Source organism: Cydia pomonella, chromosome 19 (genome assembly GCF_033807575.1).
Source record: "Cydia pomonella isolate Wapato2018A chromosome 19, ilCydPomo1, whole genome shotgun sequence".
Lineage (NCBI taxonomy): Eukaryota > Metazoa > Arthropoda > Insecta > Lepidoptera > Tortricidae > Cydia > Cydia pomonella.
The window spans coordinates 18,769,830-18,789,214 of record NC_084721.1 but is presented as its reverse complement, the minus strand read 5'-3'; the positions used below and the strand labels follow the sequence as shown (position 1 = coordinate 18,789,214).

The window sequence follows — 19,385 nt, the reverse complement described above, 5'->3', positions numbered from 1 at the left end:
AACTGATCATGTCCGCTATAGTTTTCATTTAATGTCTTTTTTAAGCTTTACTTCCACAATTTTTTTCATATTTTTTGGACCTATGGTTCAAAAGTTAGAGGGGGGGGACACATTTTTTTTTCTTTCGGAGCGATTATCTCCGAATATATACACTTTATCAAAAAATGTTTTTTGAAGACCCCTATTAGTTTTGAAAGACCTATCGAACGATACCCCACACAGTAGAGATGAAAGCAAAAAAAAAAGTTCACCCCCACTTTACGTGTAGGAGAGGTACCCTCAAAAAAAAAATTTTTAGATTTTAATGTACGACTTTGTCGGCTTCATTAATTTATATATCCATGCCGAATTTCAGCTTTCTAGCACTAACGACCACGGAGCAAAGCCTCGGACAGACAGACATACAGACAGACAGACAGACAGACAGACAGACAGACAGACAGACAGACAGACGGACATGGCGAAACTATAAGGGTTCCTAGTTGACTACGGAACCCTAAAAAGATCTGACGCTGCAGCTTTGAGGGCCTGCCGTGAAATACGAAAATTGCAATTTCGTTATATGCCTCTCTATCACTTTTGTATTCGTACGATAGAGAGGTAGATAACTAAATTCCGGGTTTCGTGTTTCCCGGTAGGTTCTCTTAATTCCTTCTGACCATCGGCGGGAAGAAGTTCATAATTTGAGATATAGAATTGAAGAAATTTAGTTAAACTTAGAATACGTAAATCGTATATCATTTGTTAAATATTTATAAGAATTAATACTGAAATAAATCTAAAAATGGCCCCTGCGGCATCGTACCGCTGGCAGCATTTCCTCGCTGGATCGTTAGACTGATGCGTTGAGCGAGGAAGCTGCCAGCTCTTTGATCTCCTGTGGCGTCTCTAAGTCTCTTAGACAGATCTTTGAAGGGACTCAGAGCGCCAGGGCCCCACGGATCAAGGGTCTCGACACCGAATGGAATAACATTATACTTGGCACCGAAACCTCTATATTTTTCTACCTTGCCTATGCCGCTGCCCTCGCGGAATTTGATGCTCGATGGAGATGTGACGGGGCTTGTAAGGTTCAAATTATCTCGAACTATCAACTTCTTCCCGCCGTGTACGGAATTATTTTCATATAATACTTGCATTATTTTATATCTATGTAATTCCTATTATTTGTACAGATAAGAAATGCAGCGATTACTGCAAGCAGCCGCTGCCTCAGTCCGAGAGCGACCCGCTGAGGCTGTACAGCGACCAGCCTCTACCCCCTAGTATGGTAAGTTAAACTATACCCACCCATATCTTCCTCTTCTTTGTCCCAGTTCAGCTGGGGTCGGGCCTCCTCGTACGTCGGCGCCAGGACAATCCTGGGTTACCTGTGTTGTCAGATTTTGGGTCTTCATCTCTTCTTCGACATTGGACTACCAGGCTGGTCTTCTGCCTCTACCTCTGGGGTTTACTTGGGATGTTCATAGCCTTCCTCACTGCGTATTCGTCCGTTCGCATAACGTGACCATACTACCTCATTCTACTCTCGTTGAGTTTTTCGGTAATAGGTGCTACCTTGAACGAGCTGCGTATATATTCATTGCGAACCTTATCGAGAAATATGAGGCGGGGATGAATGGGAATGATTTATATGAAAAACTTATTCCCAATTGTGCCCGGTGGGGTCAAATACATCCGATTCCTTCTTCCTCTAAAAACCTAGAGTGGTTTATTCAGTTATTAGGTATATCGGGTCTGACACGATATAATTTATTTATTTTGACCTTAAATACATAATATAACGGGTTAGCACTGATTTACTAGCACGTTATAACTTCGCGGATTAGCAAAGTAACTTTTTTTTTGATTAATGAGGGTCCATATTATCAAAATCAAAACCAAAATATATTTATTTGTAAACATAGGTTAAATATAGCTCTTATACAATAATTTATGTTTCTCTATGTTTTGCCATTTGGCATACAAATTCCAAATTAAATTGTAACATAATGTCAAACGAAAATAATATGTTAATTTAGTCAAACAATAAAAAGAGTGTACTTAAAACTAAACGAAATTAACTTAAATTCAATATATGTCCAGTAAATATTCCATTATCAAATAGTATGCTTTTTGTACCAAAAATCCATACAAGCATTTCTTAAATTCAATTGAATTATCTATTATAATACTATGTTTTGGCAACTTTTGGTGCCATCCCAAAAATACTTTTTGCAAGCAAAGCCGAATGTTAATTTTTTCACATCTGCGAGAGTGCTTAAACGTTGAAAATTGATGCATGTTGTTTTTAATGACAACCGCAGTTTAAAAAAATTATAGACATGGCAAGGTTAGTATATTGAGCCTAATGAATAGTAGTTTACAGGTTTCCATTGAGGGTAATCCACAAACAGATCTTAAACATTTTTTTTGCGCCTTAAAGGCAACCCGCGATCAGTGGAATCGCCCCAGAACATGACGCCGTATCTTAATGTCGAAGTTACATATGCATGATAGGCAGCCATTATCATATTAATTTATATAAAATGTACCTATATAAAACATACTTGTAAAATGAAAGTCAAGTTCAATATTAAGAATATGCGGCGTTATTGACTTCGCTGGCATAATAACACATGGAATTTGGCACCCATATAGATCTCAATTAGTTGAAATTTTTTGTCGTAACTATGGTAACCTGCTACAAGGAAAAGTCGTTATTTACTGAAATTTAATATACTTTATACATATCTTACCTTTACAGAGCATAATATAGCGGCAATTTAATTTTCCGTCATCGTGTTGCTAAACGAACTGAGACTGTCAGGCTAACTCGAACGTTCACCTGACATCAAACCGATATTTGAATCATATTGGAATCATATCAGTTAGATGTCATTTGTGGTATGTCACAGCTTATCCCAATGATTGTTTTTTAGTTCAATATCCGCTCTTAAAGTTTGTGGTTTGTATATGACCCTCTGCCTGTATAGGAACAATACAAGTGGTCTTTATGTGGTTACTTCACTATATTCTAGTATAAAAACGAATAAATGGCTCTATTTTATAACTTTGTAGTTTTATTATGTCAACGATTACGTGTACGAGTATTAAAGTCCAGACTAACTCTTAAAAATCTTTGTATTTATGGCTAGCAGGGTAGTGGCCACATTTATACCACGTAGTACCGTTGGTTACGGGCTGAGGGCATATATCGACCACAGGTTTTTCTTAAGAAATATTAATAATTAAAATAATTCAATAAATTTGCTTTCTATTAACGATATATGTTTTCTAGGTATTGAAATATCTGTAAATATCGTTCCTAACCTGTTACATTATTTTGTCCATTCAAAACAGGTTAATTTAATGAACGTGAACTAAAAAAAAGTTCTCTCTCCTTACCAGTAAGAAGAGGGAACGAAATTTTATGGTGTGTATTAAAATACTTTCGACTTTCGGAGACTCTCAGTTAAACTTGTTTCTATACGGAAAAAGAGATACCAATACTATTTCTATCTTGCTTCCATATGTTTAACTAAACTGGTTAATTTCGTTAGACAATAACGAAAGACAAACCAATTTTGCATTACCTGGTATCTCAATAAAACAGTCTTTTAACAGGTAACCGCAAATGGAAACGGAATCCTTTTCGTTCCCGGGTGAATGAACGGAAACAATTTGAAAGATAAAACGGTTACCGAGCTCGGTTATCTCTATTGACAATATCCAGTATGGTGATTATGTGATTCGCAGTAGTCGAGCTAAGCCGTTTTGTGGAGATGAAAATTATTCCCACTATCATTGTTACAGTAGATTTGAAAGCGATTGTGCAGTACAGGGAACTGTAGGTACTACTCGTGGAGTAGTCTAATTTTGGTAAATGGTTTAATATAACGGCACAAACCATGAGACGTGTCGTCAAGCTCACCATACTTATTAACCTATCGAATGAGCTATGCTTTTACGGATACTGAAAAGCGATATGTAAATGTACTATTTACATACCGATACGAGGCCTGGACGTCAGTGAGATGACGATATGAGTTGTGCTGGTGTCCGACTTTATTACCTACATATAGCATGAGTTTCACATGATTATCCACCTGGTTTCTTGAGCTTAATAGTCGCCTCCATATTTCCCCTTATAGCGACCCCATTCCTAACACAAAGTTCACCTTAATATTAGCCTCACTGGATCACTGTTCACTCTGAGCACTGATAACGTTGGTCACAATCTACAAGAGACACATCATTATTCTAATAACACCATAAGAATGTCCTTGACTTGATCTAAAAGCAAATATAACTCCCCCGTAGATTTGTTCGCACACAACCTCCTTTTTCCTACTGTCGTTCTCATCTACCCTCTTAACTTCTGCCAGAAAATCCCATTAACCTAGAAACGGTTATTTAACTTAAACAAGACTACTAGCGCCATCTACTCCATGACGTTGGCAAATATTAGCCGGTTCGCAATACGTTCGCAACAAGACGTTTAATATGATAAGCTTTAATACATTTACTGTTTTCTCGTTAAAAATTGAATGTCCTATTCGTGTGTTATGTTTTTGTCCTAATAAATGAAATACACTTACTGCAAAAACTTGATTTCAACATACATAATTAGCAATATAAAATATTATTTCTCCAGTCATGGACAGTCATGGACTATATTAATTTTTAACAAGCAGAAATGTCTGCGAACGATGCTATTAAGCTTAGAATAAATTTCCAATATGACTTGGAACTCCGGTAGCCGTCTAAGAAATTTAACGTTCTTACGGTAGATGTCGCTAAGGTCCCCTAGACCCACATGGTGGGAAAATTTTCTGCCTATGGATGAGGCCTTGGTGGCTCAGATGGCAGAGCGCTGGAATATCGATCCAGAGGCCGTGAGTTCAAGTCTCACCCAAGACTGTAGTTTTTCCACTTTTCAATGTATTCTAAGCTTAATATGGTGCTATTTCTGTTAAAACAAACAAAAATTAAAGAAACTTCAAACTTAAGCAGGTATATGATACATATGTATGATTGATTGATTTATGGTTTGGGCTTGTGCATCATCACGCGAAGTTCGATAGAGGGAGGGGGATCACGAAAAAATCACGACAAATCACGTTGGGAAGGAGACCCCACGTGTATTTTTCTACAGGAACGAAACTAAGAAACAATATATACTACATGAGTACGTACTTTTTTCCGCCTTCGTTAAGCATAAATCATTACTTCGCACTTCAAAATAGCGAATCTGTTTCGCGAAAATATCATCACATTTATAACGAAAATAGAACAATAAATAATATTACTATATACAATACTATTTATCTTAAAATTAGATCACATGAAAAAAAACACACGTGAGGTTATGTGGGGGAGGGAGGGGTAGCCAAGAACCTCACCAAATATTACCAAGGGGATCAAAAATTTGCTGAAAAAACCTCGCGTGATTTGTGCACAAGCCCGTTAAATCTCATTATTGATTTCACGTCCATTATAAGGGTGTTTACTGTACCCTTAATTTGAAATTATCGTAAAGTACTACTTATTTCCTAACTAGGATAAAGGCGGAATATGATAAACGATGGTGATATTGCAGAAACAAATGAGGGTTCTCTCGGCAGGCAAATTGTAAGAGCATAAACGAATTGTACAGTCAGCAGCGGGCGCAGATAGGAACTTGGAAATAAATAGCAAAATTACTATGAGCAAACAAATACAGATTACTTATTATTATTATTATTATTTAAACTTTATTGCACAAGTACAAGTATAACGTACAATAGGCGGACTTAATGCCTTGAGGCATTCTCTACCAGTCAACCACTGGGCCAAACAGAAATTTGCTAAGGTGGGTGCAGTGTGAAAAAAAAATATTCCAAAATTAAATACTAAGTCTAATACTACTAAGCCAGTATACAAACTAATAGGTAATATATATAATACTTTTATAAACTACACAAATTATCATTAAAAAAATATATTATTTCTAAAAAAAATATTTTAATTTGTGTTAGTTCAAGTAGAAACGCTACTGTATGAATAAATTATAAACTGAATTAGATGTGACCAGCTGACGGTCTTTCCACCGTGATACAACTGGTTGAAGGTCTTTTTAAATATAAAATAGAATCTAAACTATCATCTCTAATATCAGCTGGGAGGCGATGACTGACGATTAAGCTCCTGGCCCGCGGTCTAAAAGTAGAGGGCGTCGCAAGCCAGCGGCGGGCGGTCATAGCGCTACCTCGTAGCCGATAATATGGGTTTCCTGGTATGTAGCGAACTGTTTCGTAGAGACAAAACAACATTGTGCTTGTGAGTGAAGACGGACTCGAGGTACAGAGTACTACAGAGCAGACTTGAGAAATGGCGGCAAAAATGGGAGAATGTTGGCCTAAAGATCAGCAGTTCTAAAACATAACACAATGTTCTGTAATTTCGGTGGTCGCTCCAGTTTTGTTGCCATAGAACTCGATGGCATTTCGTTGTATTGCGTTATTTTTACTATTGAGAAACCATACCCACCAATGAAATTGTCGCAATCTTTGCCACGCGACCAAAACGCCGTAAGCGTTGTAAAGTTCATGGCGCTTACACGTTTAGGTCGCGAGATTCACGCTCCGCTTATACGGTTTGTTGTTAAAACAACAACAACTCATGTCGCAAAATACTGGTTCTCTGTGCCGGTTCTATACGTAGTAATTATAGTTAACATTGCTGGTTAAGTGCCTCGATTCGCTCGTACTTGGATTACTATTTCATCACTACCAATATGTATAAAAAACAAAACTACCTGGTTTGATGTAAGGCAACACCTCTTTTTTGGTATGATTTCCAAGTATTAATAAACAGCGGCGGATTTTTATTTTTCTGTTGCTTATATGCTTTACGTATTCCAGTTATTCCGTAGCTACTTGCGCTCCTGACTGTACAAAAACTATTAATAAAGTGTTCAACACAAAGAAAAACATAACGCCGCGAACGCTGTTTCATTACGCTGTCCCAATTAGGGCCCGCCCGATACAATTTATTTTGTTTTTCAATTTGGTCGGAAACGTTCAGAAAAATTATCTTAAAAACAAACTCAAACATTTTGGTAAAATTATCAACAGTGCACCGCAGTAAAATAATTTGTTAACTTATTTTTCAGCCATAATACCGGAACTACATTTTTTGCCAATAAAGTATTCACGGACTTTATAATTTTGTTAACACAATAATTGCTGTTCTACTGCTAAAACACTGGAAGTGGCCATTAATGGCAATATTAACGGCTGAGAATATAAAACACAGCATTTATTATATTAATATCTCTTCCGAGTACAAATCTAGAACAAATTGTATGCAAGGTGATTTGGACTCAAGTGGGTCTTTTAGACAATTTAGACAAAAATATGGATGTCTGGTATCTGAAATACATATTTTCATTTTCTTTTATTTCAATTTAAATAAATATATATTATAGGGACATTCTTACACAAATTGACTAAGTCCCACGGTAAGCCAAGAAGGCTTGTATTGTGGGTACTCAAACAACGATATATATAATATACAAATACTTAAATACATAGAAAACAAATTATCAACAAATATCTGTGTTCATCACACAAATAAATTTATTTTAAGTCCCGGTAAGTGCATTCCCTTACCGGGATTCGAACCCCAGGACCATCGGCTTCATAGACAGGGTCAATACCCATTAGGCCAGACCGATCGTCAAATAGATACAATAAATAAAAAATAATATTATAGTGGTGGTGAATCGTTTCATAGGTTACCATTAATAGTCAGCCGAAATGTATACAGGATAGGAATAACTATGCATCGTGGATTATGGTAATTTATTCATTGATTATCCCGATTGACATCGATTGACCCAAAAATATGTTGTAATTTTTTTGCTTGGGAAATTTACTTACCACCGCATACAGCTGGCCGCATCGCCCGCCGCGTGCGTCCAGTCCACGACTTTAAGGTTCGGACTTTCGGAGACATAGGATAATTTTTATCAATTATTATAATCATTCAACGCAGACGAAATAGTTAATAAATACTTTATAAATACAGAAGCCAGTAGTTAATAAATACTACGAGTTTGTATTTGTATTTCGATTATATTCGTAATATCTTAACACCTAATTTAGAAGGAACATATTAAGAACAATATTTCCACGCATGCTTCTAAAAATGATAACGAAAGCCATCGCAATGTTTTGCATATCTGAAGACTTGCATTACGGCCAACAAAACTGTTTAAACAATTCGGGCGAGAATCCGCAACGTGCGGAATTCCACACCACAAAGCATTTCAGCGGCGTACAAAAATCATTTTAGATTTCTAGTGCGCTAGAATGTAAATGTGCATAATGCTAGAGCTACACTTGCGTAGTTACTCAATAATATAATTTTAATAGGTAGTTAGTACTAGTACAACACTTAACAAAAATGAAAACAAAACAGGAAAAAAACACTCATCATTAGAACAAATGCGAACTTATCCCTTTGAGAGATCTCTTCCTCTCTTTGAGCAATTGAGGTTAATAGTTCAGTAGGATATTAGGGCCATTTTAAATTGACCACTACAAGTTTTCTTAAATAAAAGTAAAATATGTTACTTTGCTAATCCGCCAAAAGATAACGTCCTAGTCAATCAGTGCTAACTACTTACTTGCGTATTTTCACATGTAGTATAACGGGCGAGCACAAACCGACTACCACGTTATCTTTTCGCGGATTAGCAAAGTAATATTTTCTGTTTTAATTAATATGGATTTCCGCAAAAAAAAAATTAAAATTTCAGCTGTTTATTTCAATAAAAATCACATTACATAATCTTAAACTTAACTACTAATCTTAAATTCAAAAGATTTTTTGAGTTAAGGAGTCTTATATGAAATATTTATACATTTTAATTATTATTGTTTTTAGGTAGGTACATAGGTCATCTAATTAAATGATTTCGGTAGACTGCCCTCTTATTTTAATAAAGTATTTTTTAATAATATTTCTAGCTTGTCCACTCGTTCGTCCTTCTATAAGTTTTAATAATTCCTGTGGAAATCTATTCAAGATACTCGGTAACATGCACTTCCACACTCTTTGCAAAGTAACGCCTGATTCTATTCAATAAGTTTTCTTAAATTTGATTTTTTTTATGTTACCTAAATATGTCAACCCAGAAACATGAGCTCTTTCGATCCTAATAGGCGAAAAAAAGCTGCTGCATGACTGTTGCTGCGCCGTTGTATGTATCTGTCAATTTCCTTGATAAAATGAGTGACGTTTGCCGCCGCATTAAGGTGACAGTCCATTTCCAACTGCAGCTGCACTACCGTTGCGACATTACTGGTGCGACATTACTGCAGCGGCCGACTGCTGCTGCTTGCGGCGTGCAGTCGCGGCAGCGTTCGTCAGTTGATTGTCAAAGTCAATGAATAATGTCACTGTCAGACGTATAAATAAAATTACTAATTTACTTATTTGTATTTTTTACGAGAAGAAGTAAGTGACGATAATGCTACATGGTACACGAAAACGAAAAACAGTTTGCCTTTCTACAAAAGTCACATTCAGTCGAAGGCAGCTACGCAATATTATTAAAAAACCAGATATTGTGGGTGATCGTTTGTTTGCCGATTAAATGAATAACAATTTAACTTCAAATTGAAGAAATACAACCAAATTACTCGAATTAAATGAATGCAGAAGAGAAATATTTCTTCACTTAAGGTAAGTTAACATTTTGAAATTATCTTCCCCATCCTCTTGACTAAATGCGTGACCACCGCACACAGCAACCCGACGAGAGCGGGACTCATGTTGCTCGTGATGGATACGGTATGCGCACTTGATCCACTTGCATCACGTGATCCAGCCAAATCCAGCCGGTGGTGTCTGCACGTTTTTGGTGGCCTAGTACCGCCTGGATGTAGAAGTCTGCGAGTCCCGTCAAAAAGCTAGGTAGGCTCTTTTATCCCGGGTTTACTTTATTTTTGCAAAGGGATTCGTGGGTTTCGGAGATGGCGATGCGACAAAATAAATTCTCCAATGCAGTCGTTCAGTGTTAGCAAAATATTACAGATTTATCTTTCTGAGTTTTCATATTAAACCAATCTTTCATTAGTTACCTAAAAGTAAAGAATAAACGAATAAATTGATTTGTAAGAGCTATAATTACGCAATTTACACTTAATGTTGTCCAGTTTCCTATTTCAAACTAAAGCACAAATTTAAATCTTATAATCGCTCTTGTGTTGCAGGTGTCCATGGGCGACGGCACTCGTGGTCGTGGCAGATACAGTTTATCACTAGACCATATAAAACTTGATGGGCGAGACAAGAAATCCTTTATGAAGAAAGCTATTTACGTTAGCCAAGGGGCTGATAGAAAGAATATTTAATAAATTAATTGGAATAATAAATATTTTCCTCGTGATGGTGTGATAAAATAAATTCGTGTTGCGCTCTGTAGCAAAGTTTGTTTAACCCTCATGCCTTGAAGTCCCCAGTCCCCAGTCTTGAAGCAACTGTCAATACAATTTTATTTTAAAACCGCTGTCGCTTGTCTTGTGGTTCAATTTTGTTATTTTTCTTACGTTTGAGTATCCATATGCTACCATGAGGTGTTAAACAACAACTTTGCCTTTTGTATTTCTAGGTAATACAACTGAATTATTGCTTCTTTTATTTCAGAAATGGCTTTGAAATGACAAAGTGAGAAAGTGTCACGATATTATACACCGTGGGCTGGTAAAACCTGATAGATTTAAAGTTGTACTCGTATTCTTAATCGCATTTAGAGGCTAAAATATCATACAAATTTTCTGTAATCGGTCTTCTTTCAGAGATAATGGCAATTCTTGCGAAAATTTGTTTCTGCAATAACTTTGTGAAAAACGCCTTTTTCGCTGCGGCGCTGCCTCTATGTGACTTGGTGTGTGTGGGTTGGTATGTGGTTGGTATGTGGGTTGTACCTTCTGACAAACATTACTCAACTAAAAAGAACACTCGCAAATTTGATCTATAGATGAATTAAGAAAACTTTACTTCTTCGTTGTAATGTTTTTTTTTCGCCAAGATGTAGAAAGAAATAACGTGCTGTGTGCAGAAAATGGCTTTTAAATCGGCTAAAAAAAAAACAGAACATTTTTTTTCCGAATTTTACTAAACATTTTTTGATCCTCAGGAATGTTAAGATCTGTCGGATTTTACCAACCCACGGTGTATATAATATGAAATTACGACACTTTCACATTTTATCACGCCAAATTCACTGTGCCACGGTACTGTCAGCGAGAATTCAGTAATTAATCCTGTTAAATATAAGCATCACTGAAACTCCTAAGCACGCCTCCAACTCCAGAAGTGATACATGCGCGTTGCCGACCCTTTAAAAACCTGTACACTTCTTTTTTCAAGAACCCCTACTGTAGACCTTCAGAAAAACCTCGGCAGGGAGCTCATACTAAAGCCGGAGCGCCCGCGGGAGGAAATTCCTCTTAAGCCGCACAGTGCGCGACCATTGTTGCCACTAAAAAATTTAATCTACTGTGGTTTCGTAGTATCCTAACACAAATATAAGCTATTTCATTCAAAACATTTTCTCAGTCAAAATTTGGAAAAAGAGAGAAAGAGGAAAGAGAGAGGAAATTGCATACGACCACTCCGTTCAGTATTAGAATCATCATAGAAATATTATGTTGTCACATTTTTATGCTATGTGTACATGATTGTACGATAATGGTTAGCATACCTACATCGATCTTATTCTAACACATAAGTGCGTCCTGTAATTTAGTAGTAGTAGTAGTAAAACTTTTTATTGTACAAAAATGAACACAAAACAGGAAAAAAACACTCATCATTAATACAAAGGCGAACTAGTTTTCCAGTTTTTTCACTATTATTAGTTTGTAAATAATTTATATATACATACATACATGGCTACTATCTACTTATTGCCTACCATGAAAATCTTAATTTGAAAATCGTATATTTGCTTCTCTATCGTTTTTGCCCTTTCGAGCTTATAGCTGTTCTCGGAAAAAAGGAAAGAACTGTTTATTTAATGAATTTATCAGGAAACATTAAAAAAAACAATAAGAGCAACGCCAAGATACAGAGGAACTACCGCGAAACACAGAAACTATCGGGGTTGTTTATCCGCGGGTGTAATAAACTCCTTATATTGTAGTGGTTATATCCTCTTTGCTTAGAGCTACTAATATCTGTGACCAAAGACATTTCTGTAAAGATTTGACGTGCGGTTCGCAGTTGCGGTCGTATGTACACCAAACACTAAAAATCACCATGCTACGTGCAGTCGGTCTTGTCATCATTTTACTATGGAATTTGACAATAACACTGACGTATTCAGGCCGCTGCAGTAATGTCGGAGCAGTAGTGCAGCTGCGGTCGGAAATACGTTAAAATTACCATATTACGTGCAGTCGGTACCGTCATTGATTTTACTATGGAAATTGACAATAACACCGACGCGTTCAGGCCGCTGCAGTAATGTCGGAGCAGTAGTGCAGCTGCGGTCAGAAATGGACTGTCACCTTTACTGCCGCGATTGTGACGTTCACTCCGTCACTCATTTTATAAAGAAAAATATCAGATACAGCGGCGGCAACAAAGATGCTGCAACGATAATACATAATTTAATTTCAAAACGAAACAAACCGACATTTTGAAAAGACTTGTTTAACTTAAAGCGCGAATCTTAAAATTTCATTCACTAGCGTGTAAACCACCCGTGAAGAAAGCCTTTGTGTCTTATTCAAATATATTCAAATGCTCTCATTCGTTTTCAAGCCTATCACCACAGACGGTGCGATAATATACCTAAAGATATCTAGGCATCTTACGATATATTTTACGTATCATTTGACAGAGTCCAAACACGAAGCTAATATATACTTTGGTATCATACGATATCTTATAGCAAGGCATCTTAAGATACCTTGCGATATTATAGCTCGGTATATTACGATATATTTTGGTACCTACATCTCTCTCACAATGTAGGTGCTAGATAGAGAGCGATATATACAATATTTTGGTATCGTTGGCATGTGTGGTGCTTAGCTATTCTATAAGGTCTATAAGATAACCTAACCCTAACCCTAACCTCTATGTATATTTTCGAAATCTGTAAGTTCGTAAGAAAACATTCGGACCTATTTACAAAATTAGTAGACCAGCCCCGACGCTTCGAAACAAGGTTTAAACATAATTTAGCTCTGCCTTCAACCTCTAAACTCAAACTCCATAGTACAAGTCCAAACGTCATGGCAGTTAAAATATATAACCACCTTAAAAATGATATCAAGGCTCAAAAAAATTACAAACAATTTAATAAAATGTTGAAAGACTTTCTGATAAATAAATGTTACTACAACTTACAGGACTTTTTTGATGATGATGTTACAGACACCTTCTAAGCAATTATAATTAACTATACTTAATGAAAACAATGACATTTATTTACAAACTTACCTAAATTTATAACCAAAAACTAAATCTGTATTATGAATATTGTACATTAATTTATTTATTTGTTTGGCATTTATTAGTGATCTCATGTGTAATATAAGAATTGCCTCATGACTTTCTTAAATAAGTAAATAATTTTGATAATATGATAATATGTTATGAGTTATGAATAATAAGATATTATATGCTGTGCCCTTGCAGGGTCCATGTGAGACATTGTATATCATATTGTATAACATCTATACTGTACCATGGTTGCAATAAAGAATGATTATGATTATGATTAAGATATCTGTCGGTATCTGTCTGTATCTTACGATATATTAATGTATATTTATGATCACGCCGTCTGTGACGCGCTTTATACCCCCGCCACACTATGTCCCCATTGGCTGTTTGTCAACTTTCTATTTTGAAGCTTTAACTTAGGGCTTATAATAATAATAATAATAACGTAGGGCTACCCGACACTAGCGCCTACCGAACGTCGTCGTCTAGTCGACTGTATGGCTGCTGCCTGACGCTACGTTGGCGCAACTGCGCAGCGACGCCATTTTTCATAGCACTAGACGCCGACGCTCAAAAGACGCTAGTGTGTGGTGGTCCTAATACGCCAATTCGAGTTTTATTTATTCGATCTGTTTCCGACATGATACCGTTGACAGTATTTTTTTAAAAAATAAAATAGGACAAAGAGGTTATCACGTAATTACGCGTTAAAAACGCTCAAAATGTTCTTTCTACCAATATTTTTTCACACAAAAAACATGAAACTGACCTGTCAGTGTCAAAAGTGACATGTCTTCAACCAAAAACGTCACTTTTGACACTGACAGTACTTTTTGTATTGAGACTGTCTGAAATAGCATAACACGTTCGTGCGTTTCCGTAAAAACACGATGGTAAAGGATTATTCACCACATCTGTAGTTAGCTTAAGTTAATATAATAAGTATGGAACTTGGGCAAAGACGTCGTCACGTGTTAAAACGTCCCAAAACTTCCTTCTACCAATTTTTACACAAAAAAAACATGAATTGATTATCACCCATTTCCACGAAGTCGGATATGAGTGGTGCATAAATTATGAATCCATTCACTCTACATGGTTCCGTGCGATGGCAAATAACTTGGGCTGTCTGCGTTGCCGACGTTGAGAAATGGCGGAGCCCTGACGCATGACAGCGGGGGGTTTTATAATGGAGTTGTGCTATGATAGTTCTGAGAGTAATCTGGTTTATGGAATATTTCTATTTTTTTTTTCTTCGCGTTGCCCCGGCATTTTACCACGGCTCATGGGAGCCTGCGGTTCGATTGGTAACTAATCCCGAGAATTGGCGTAAAGTGTTTACAAAAGCGACTTCCATCTGACCTTCCAACCCAGAGGGTAAACTAGGCCTTATTGGGATTAGTCCGGTTTCCTTATCAAACCTTTAACATTTCCGTAAAACCACCCAACTATAGTCCAAAGCTCCCAACTATGGTCCACAAATAAACTCAATTTTTCTCGTTCAGGTGTGTATTTTACTATATTTTTGTAGTTCTAAGGCAAAGTATGTTTATAAATGGAAGGTAAAACTAGGAGTAAACCAAAAGGAACATTGGTATAGATACTTAATTTCCTTTCGAACTTGTGGACCATAGTTGCAGTATTGGACTATAGTTGTGTAGTTTTACGGTTATTAAAAAAAAAAACGATTTTTTTTTTTACGTTTGGGCATAAAAGTTAAGAGCGAAGAACAGGTTTCATACAAATTTTTAAATGATCCTAAATTTTATAATAAAAGTCAAAGCTATGTTTAATAAGCATAAAATTCTGTAAAAATATTTTCCATAATGCCCATCCACGGAGGAAAATTGGGACTACGTTTGTATGGACAATCGATCGTCCCCTTTCCTCCTAACTGTCAAATAATAATGTAAAATTGCTCGCTAATCGCTTCCGCGGTCGGTTGTCAAGGACAGATAAAGGAACAAAAAAATGCAAGATGGCTTTCTTCAAATAAAAGGAGCGTTCAGATTTTTCTATTTGATGTGCAGGTACTAATTGTCTGCGAGTGACGTGAAAAAGAATTAAAATTTACTTTTTTAATAAAAGTCAGTTTTAATTACCTGGCTCGTTAACAGACTGTGATTTTAGTGTAATATTTTGAACACTGAAAATTAGTCGTCATGGGATCGCGAACATTCTACCACGGCGCCCCCCCGGTAGCCCAGGCCGACTTACGCCTGGCCACAGCCTATGGACGCCTGCAACTCCAGAGGCGTTACATGCGCGTTGCCGAACACCCCGCACCCTGGCCGAGCTCTGGCAACCTTCGGGTCTAGTGTTATTTGGCTGCGGTTTTCTGTAAGATACTTCCCCAGATGGGCTCTGCTCTAGATCTGGAATGACATCCGCTGTGCTGTGCCCTACCACACAAAGCGAGATGACATTCACAGTGCCCATACCTCTCTTTTGGACGTAGTTTAAGAACATACCCGGGTAGAATTAATAATGTCAGATAAACATCAGTTCATAAAATAAGTTTGACGTTAGTATGACCATTGGACGAGGTTTTCGACAGAGGGGTAAACGCTTAAACGCAACTCCGGATTGTTGAATGCTCTAAGATTAATTACAGTTACTGTGTACTATTATTTCGCTCGCTATGTATTGTAGGTATTTATTAGAAAACACCCGTACTGTGTTACATGGATTTTGGTACAGATTCTAATCTTAACCTGTCAGTCACACTATTCACGTTGTTACCCTGTCGCTCTAAAAGTCATTAATGACTTAAATGAGCTCCTAAGGCAAGATAAGCTATTAAGGCCACCCGGTTCCATGTGTATTTTATGATGGTAAATATAAGCTTATTTGGCATTATGATGTCAAGCCATACGTAGGATAATTACAAATAGTCGTTTTGTGAACAATAGGGAATAATATTACAATGTTCTGTCGCCGGAGGCAGCACTAGTACAAACCGTAAACCATAGAGTAACTTATATAGGTAACTTATACCTTATGGCGAAAGGGGACGGTCATGTCTCCATACAAACGTAGTCCCCATTTTCCTCTCTGGATATTGACTTAATCGAAAATATTTTAATACAATTTGGTATATATTAACCATAACTATGCCCCTACGATTCGCTTTTTTTTTTTATACTACGTCGGTGGCAAACAAGCATACGGCCTGCCTGATGGTAAGCAGTCTCCGTAGCCTATGTACACCTGCAACTCCAGAGGAGTTACATGCGCGTTGCCGACCCTAACCCCACCCCCCTCGTTGAGCTCTGGCAACCTTACTCACCGGCAGGAACACAACACTATGAGTAGGGTCAAGTGTTATTTGTTAGTGGGTTAAGTGTTAAGTGTTTTTTGGATTATTGTAAAAATTAGGAACGAAAAACAGATTTCATATAATTTTTTAAATGTTCCTTATTCTTATAATAATTAAAGATAAGTAAAAAATCAAACGTAGGAGAGGAGAGAGAGGAAAATGACTACACTTATGCCTTAAACAGTTTTTTGACAAATTTCCACAGATTTTTTGTTACGAATAAATATGATAATTATGCATCAAGGCGGTTTGTTTACAGTCTGTGCTAATCGCGCCCCCTACGCTGTTTTGCGTTGTTTTTTCCCTATTACTAAAAAGAATCTATGAGGAAGGTTTAGATGTATAATTTGCTAAGATTGTGTGTAAATTGGTTGAAATATGATAATTATTACTAATGATGTTGGAAAAAAAGCACGCTTTGCTACCCGCGAAGTCGGGGCGGGTCGTTAGTTTCATGTACCTAATCTTGGAGGGTTTTTGCATTTTCCTTATTGAGCGATCCGATCTAAAACTTTTGAAAGCTTCTATTTTACTTGTACTTAATATTTGTTTAGAACAAATCTAGCAAACTTCAAGGTGACATTCGGATGTCAACTGCAGCCGCATTACTGTTGCGACATTCCTGCTACGGCGTTGTATTTCTTAAATTTCTTGATAAAATGAATGACAACAGTTTTTCAAAATTTTAAAAATCTAAATTCAAAAATTTATCCTGCAAGTAGGCCTCAAGGACTACAAAATTTATAGTAACATCATATAGTGACATGAAAAATACATGACAACATTTATTTTATAAATACAACTGCCAATACCTAGGTAAACATTACATTATAATAATCTTAAAATAAATAACTCTCCTCCCACCAGTTTTTCAGGCCAATTCAAGGCGTCAAGGTCATCTCGCCGACCCCGTCGAGGTTTGCCGCGACCCCTCGATTTTGTGAGACCCTATTCTCGTTGTTGTTGTAATAAGGCACCCCAGAGGTGCGAAGGGCCTTCACAAGCTCGCGCCACGCCTTCCTATCTTCAGCGACCCTTCTGGCCTCGCTCCAGCTCAACCAGACCGCTCGTAGCTCACTTAATTGGTTGTTATTGCCCACAAGTCACCCGGCATACGGAAAACGTGTCCCCCAGTCCTACTTCAGCTTTTAATGATAATGATGTAATTAACATATTTGCAGTCTTCACAGAGCATATCGGTGGTGAACCGGGGTGTCACCGCCCGCAGCGCTGACATCGCATCGGCGAGGTTTCGGCCAGAAGTGGTCACCACCAGCAGGCGGGTCAAGGAGAGTTGCATCTAGGGAACAGTCTCCGTCCGGGTAAGAGGGTCTGAGAGACGGGCTTAGCGAGAGTAACAGTGTATTAAAATTATTTTAAAGGAGATGTACACGTATTATCAAGTCGAATAAATGTTTCGAGCATCTACTTCAGGGAGCACCGACTGCACCGCTTTTACTGATCGAGCGAGGTGAATACAAAGGTTAAAAAACGCAGAAAATCCTCAAAAATTGGATCGAGAAATTTCGAGGGTCTATTCGACTCAATAATGCGTGACTAACAGTAATTTTAATATATTTGAGTCTCACTGGAGTTTTATAGTTAGAACATTGACAGTGGTTAGTCGTAATCATATCACAATTTCAAAACAAGTTTGGCCGATGTTTTATTTGTCAAATTTTCATTTGATAATATAATATCAAAAACGTTTATTTTCCTAAACTAAAAAAAAAGCGTCCTGTAGAATCCATTAGGTTACGGCCCGATTCCAAGAATGAGATACGATAACGATAAGTTCTGGTTTAGATAAGTTCTCATTTAGATATCGTTTTTATGTCGTATAATTGACAGAAGCAGCTCGATTCGGGAACCAATGTCACTTTGACGCTAGAAATGTCGTAGATAGATCATATTGAGAGCACGGCGGAATCGAAATAAACGTCGATTTTGACATGTCGTTTAGATATCGATCTTTTAAAGATCTTAAACGTATCTTAATCGTTCTTCGAATCGGGCCGTTAGGTTAAGTTACATTGATGTTCTTCTAAAAGTTCAACGGTTAAAAAAACGCCTTGGGTCAAATGAAAATTCGGCATTGAAACATTGAACAAATAATGTTTCGAAGTTGCGATAGGTAACCCGTAAACAGCAATCGAAAAAAAAGATACAGTATATATATATATAAAGTAAGATAAAAGATCAGCTTTTCGATTGACGTGGTCCTAAGTCAAGAGTTACGTATTACTAATGTTTGGAAAGAGCGTAATGGTGCAATTACACTGAATGAAAACAATTTGGTTGCCTGGCAAAATAATATCATTTTGACCACATAAGGTGGGAACCATCGGACATTTTGGACATGCACCTGACATGAAAGCGATGTCTAAATTATGTCATTTATCGTCGCGCGTTCATTACGCTCGGATTGATGTATATCGTCAGCACCATGCACGGGCAAATGAGAATAATACGAATATGACATTATTTAGATATCGTTTTGATGTTAGGTGTAAAGTTGAATTGGTATCCCAGTGTATTTGCACCCTAAATGTAGGTACAATTAGCCGTAAAAGTG

General features: G+C 37.1%; 1 protein-coding gene across 1 annotated transcript in view; it reads left to right on the top strand.

The window, feature by feature from the left end:
• The window catches only part of LOC133528591 (nephrin-like), a 268,556-nt gene extending 250,122 nt beyond the window's left edge, over positions 1 to 18,434 (top strand). Inside the window, exons 16-17 of the mRNA XM_061866029.1 lie at positions 1,176 to 1,270; positions 17,992 to 18,434. Of these exons, the coding sequence (XP_061722013.1) occupies positions 1,176 to 1,270; positions 17,992 to 18,114 (218 nt within the window). The 3' untranslated portion in view covers positions 18,115 to 18,434. The remainder of the gene's footprint in view (positions 1 to 1,175; positions 1,271 to 17,991) is intronic.
• The last annotated feature ends 951 nt before the right edge of the window (positions 18,435 to 19,385 follow it).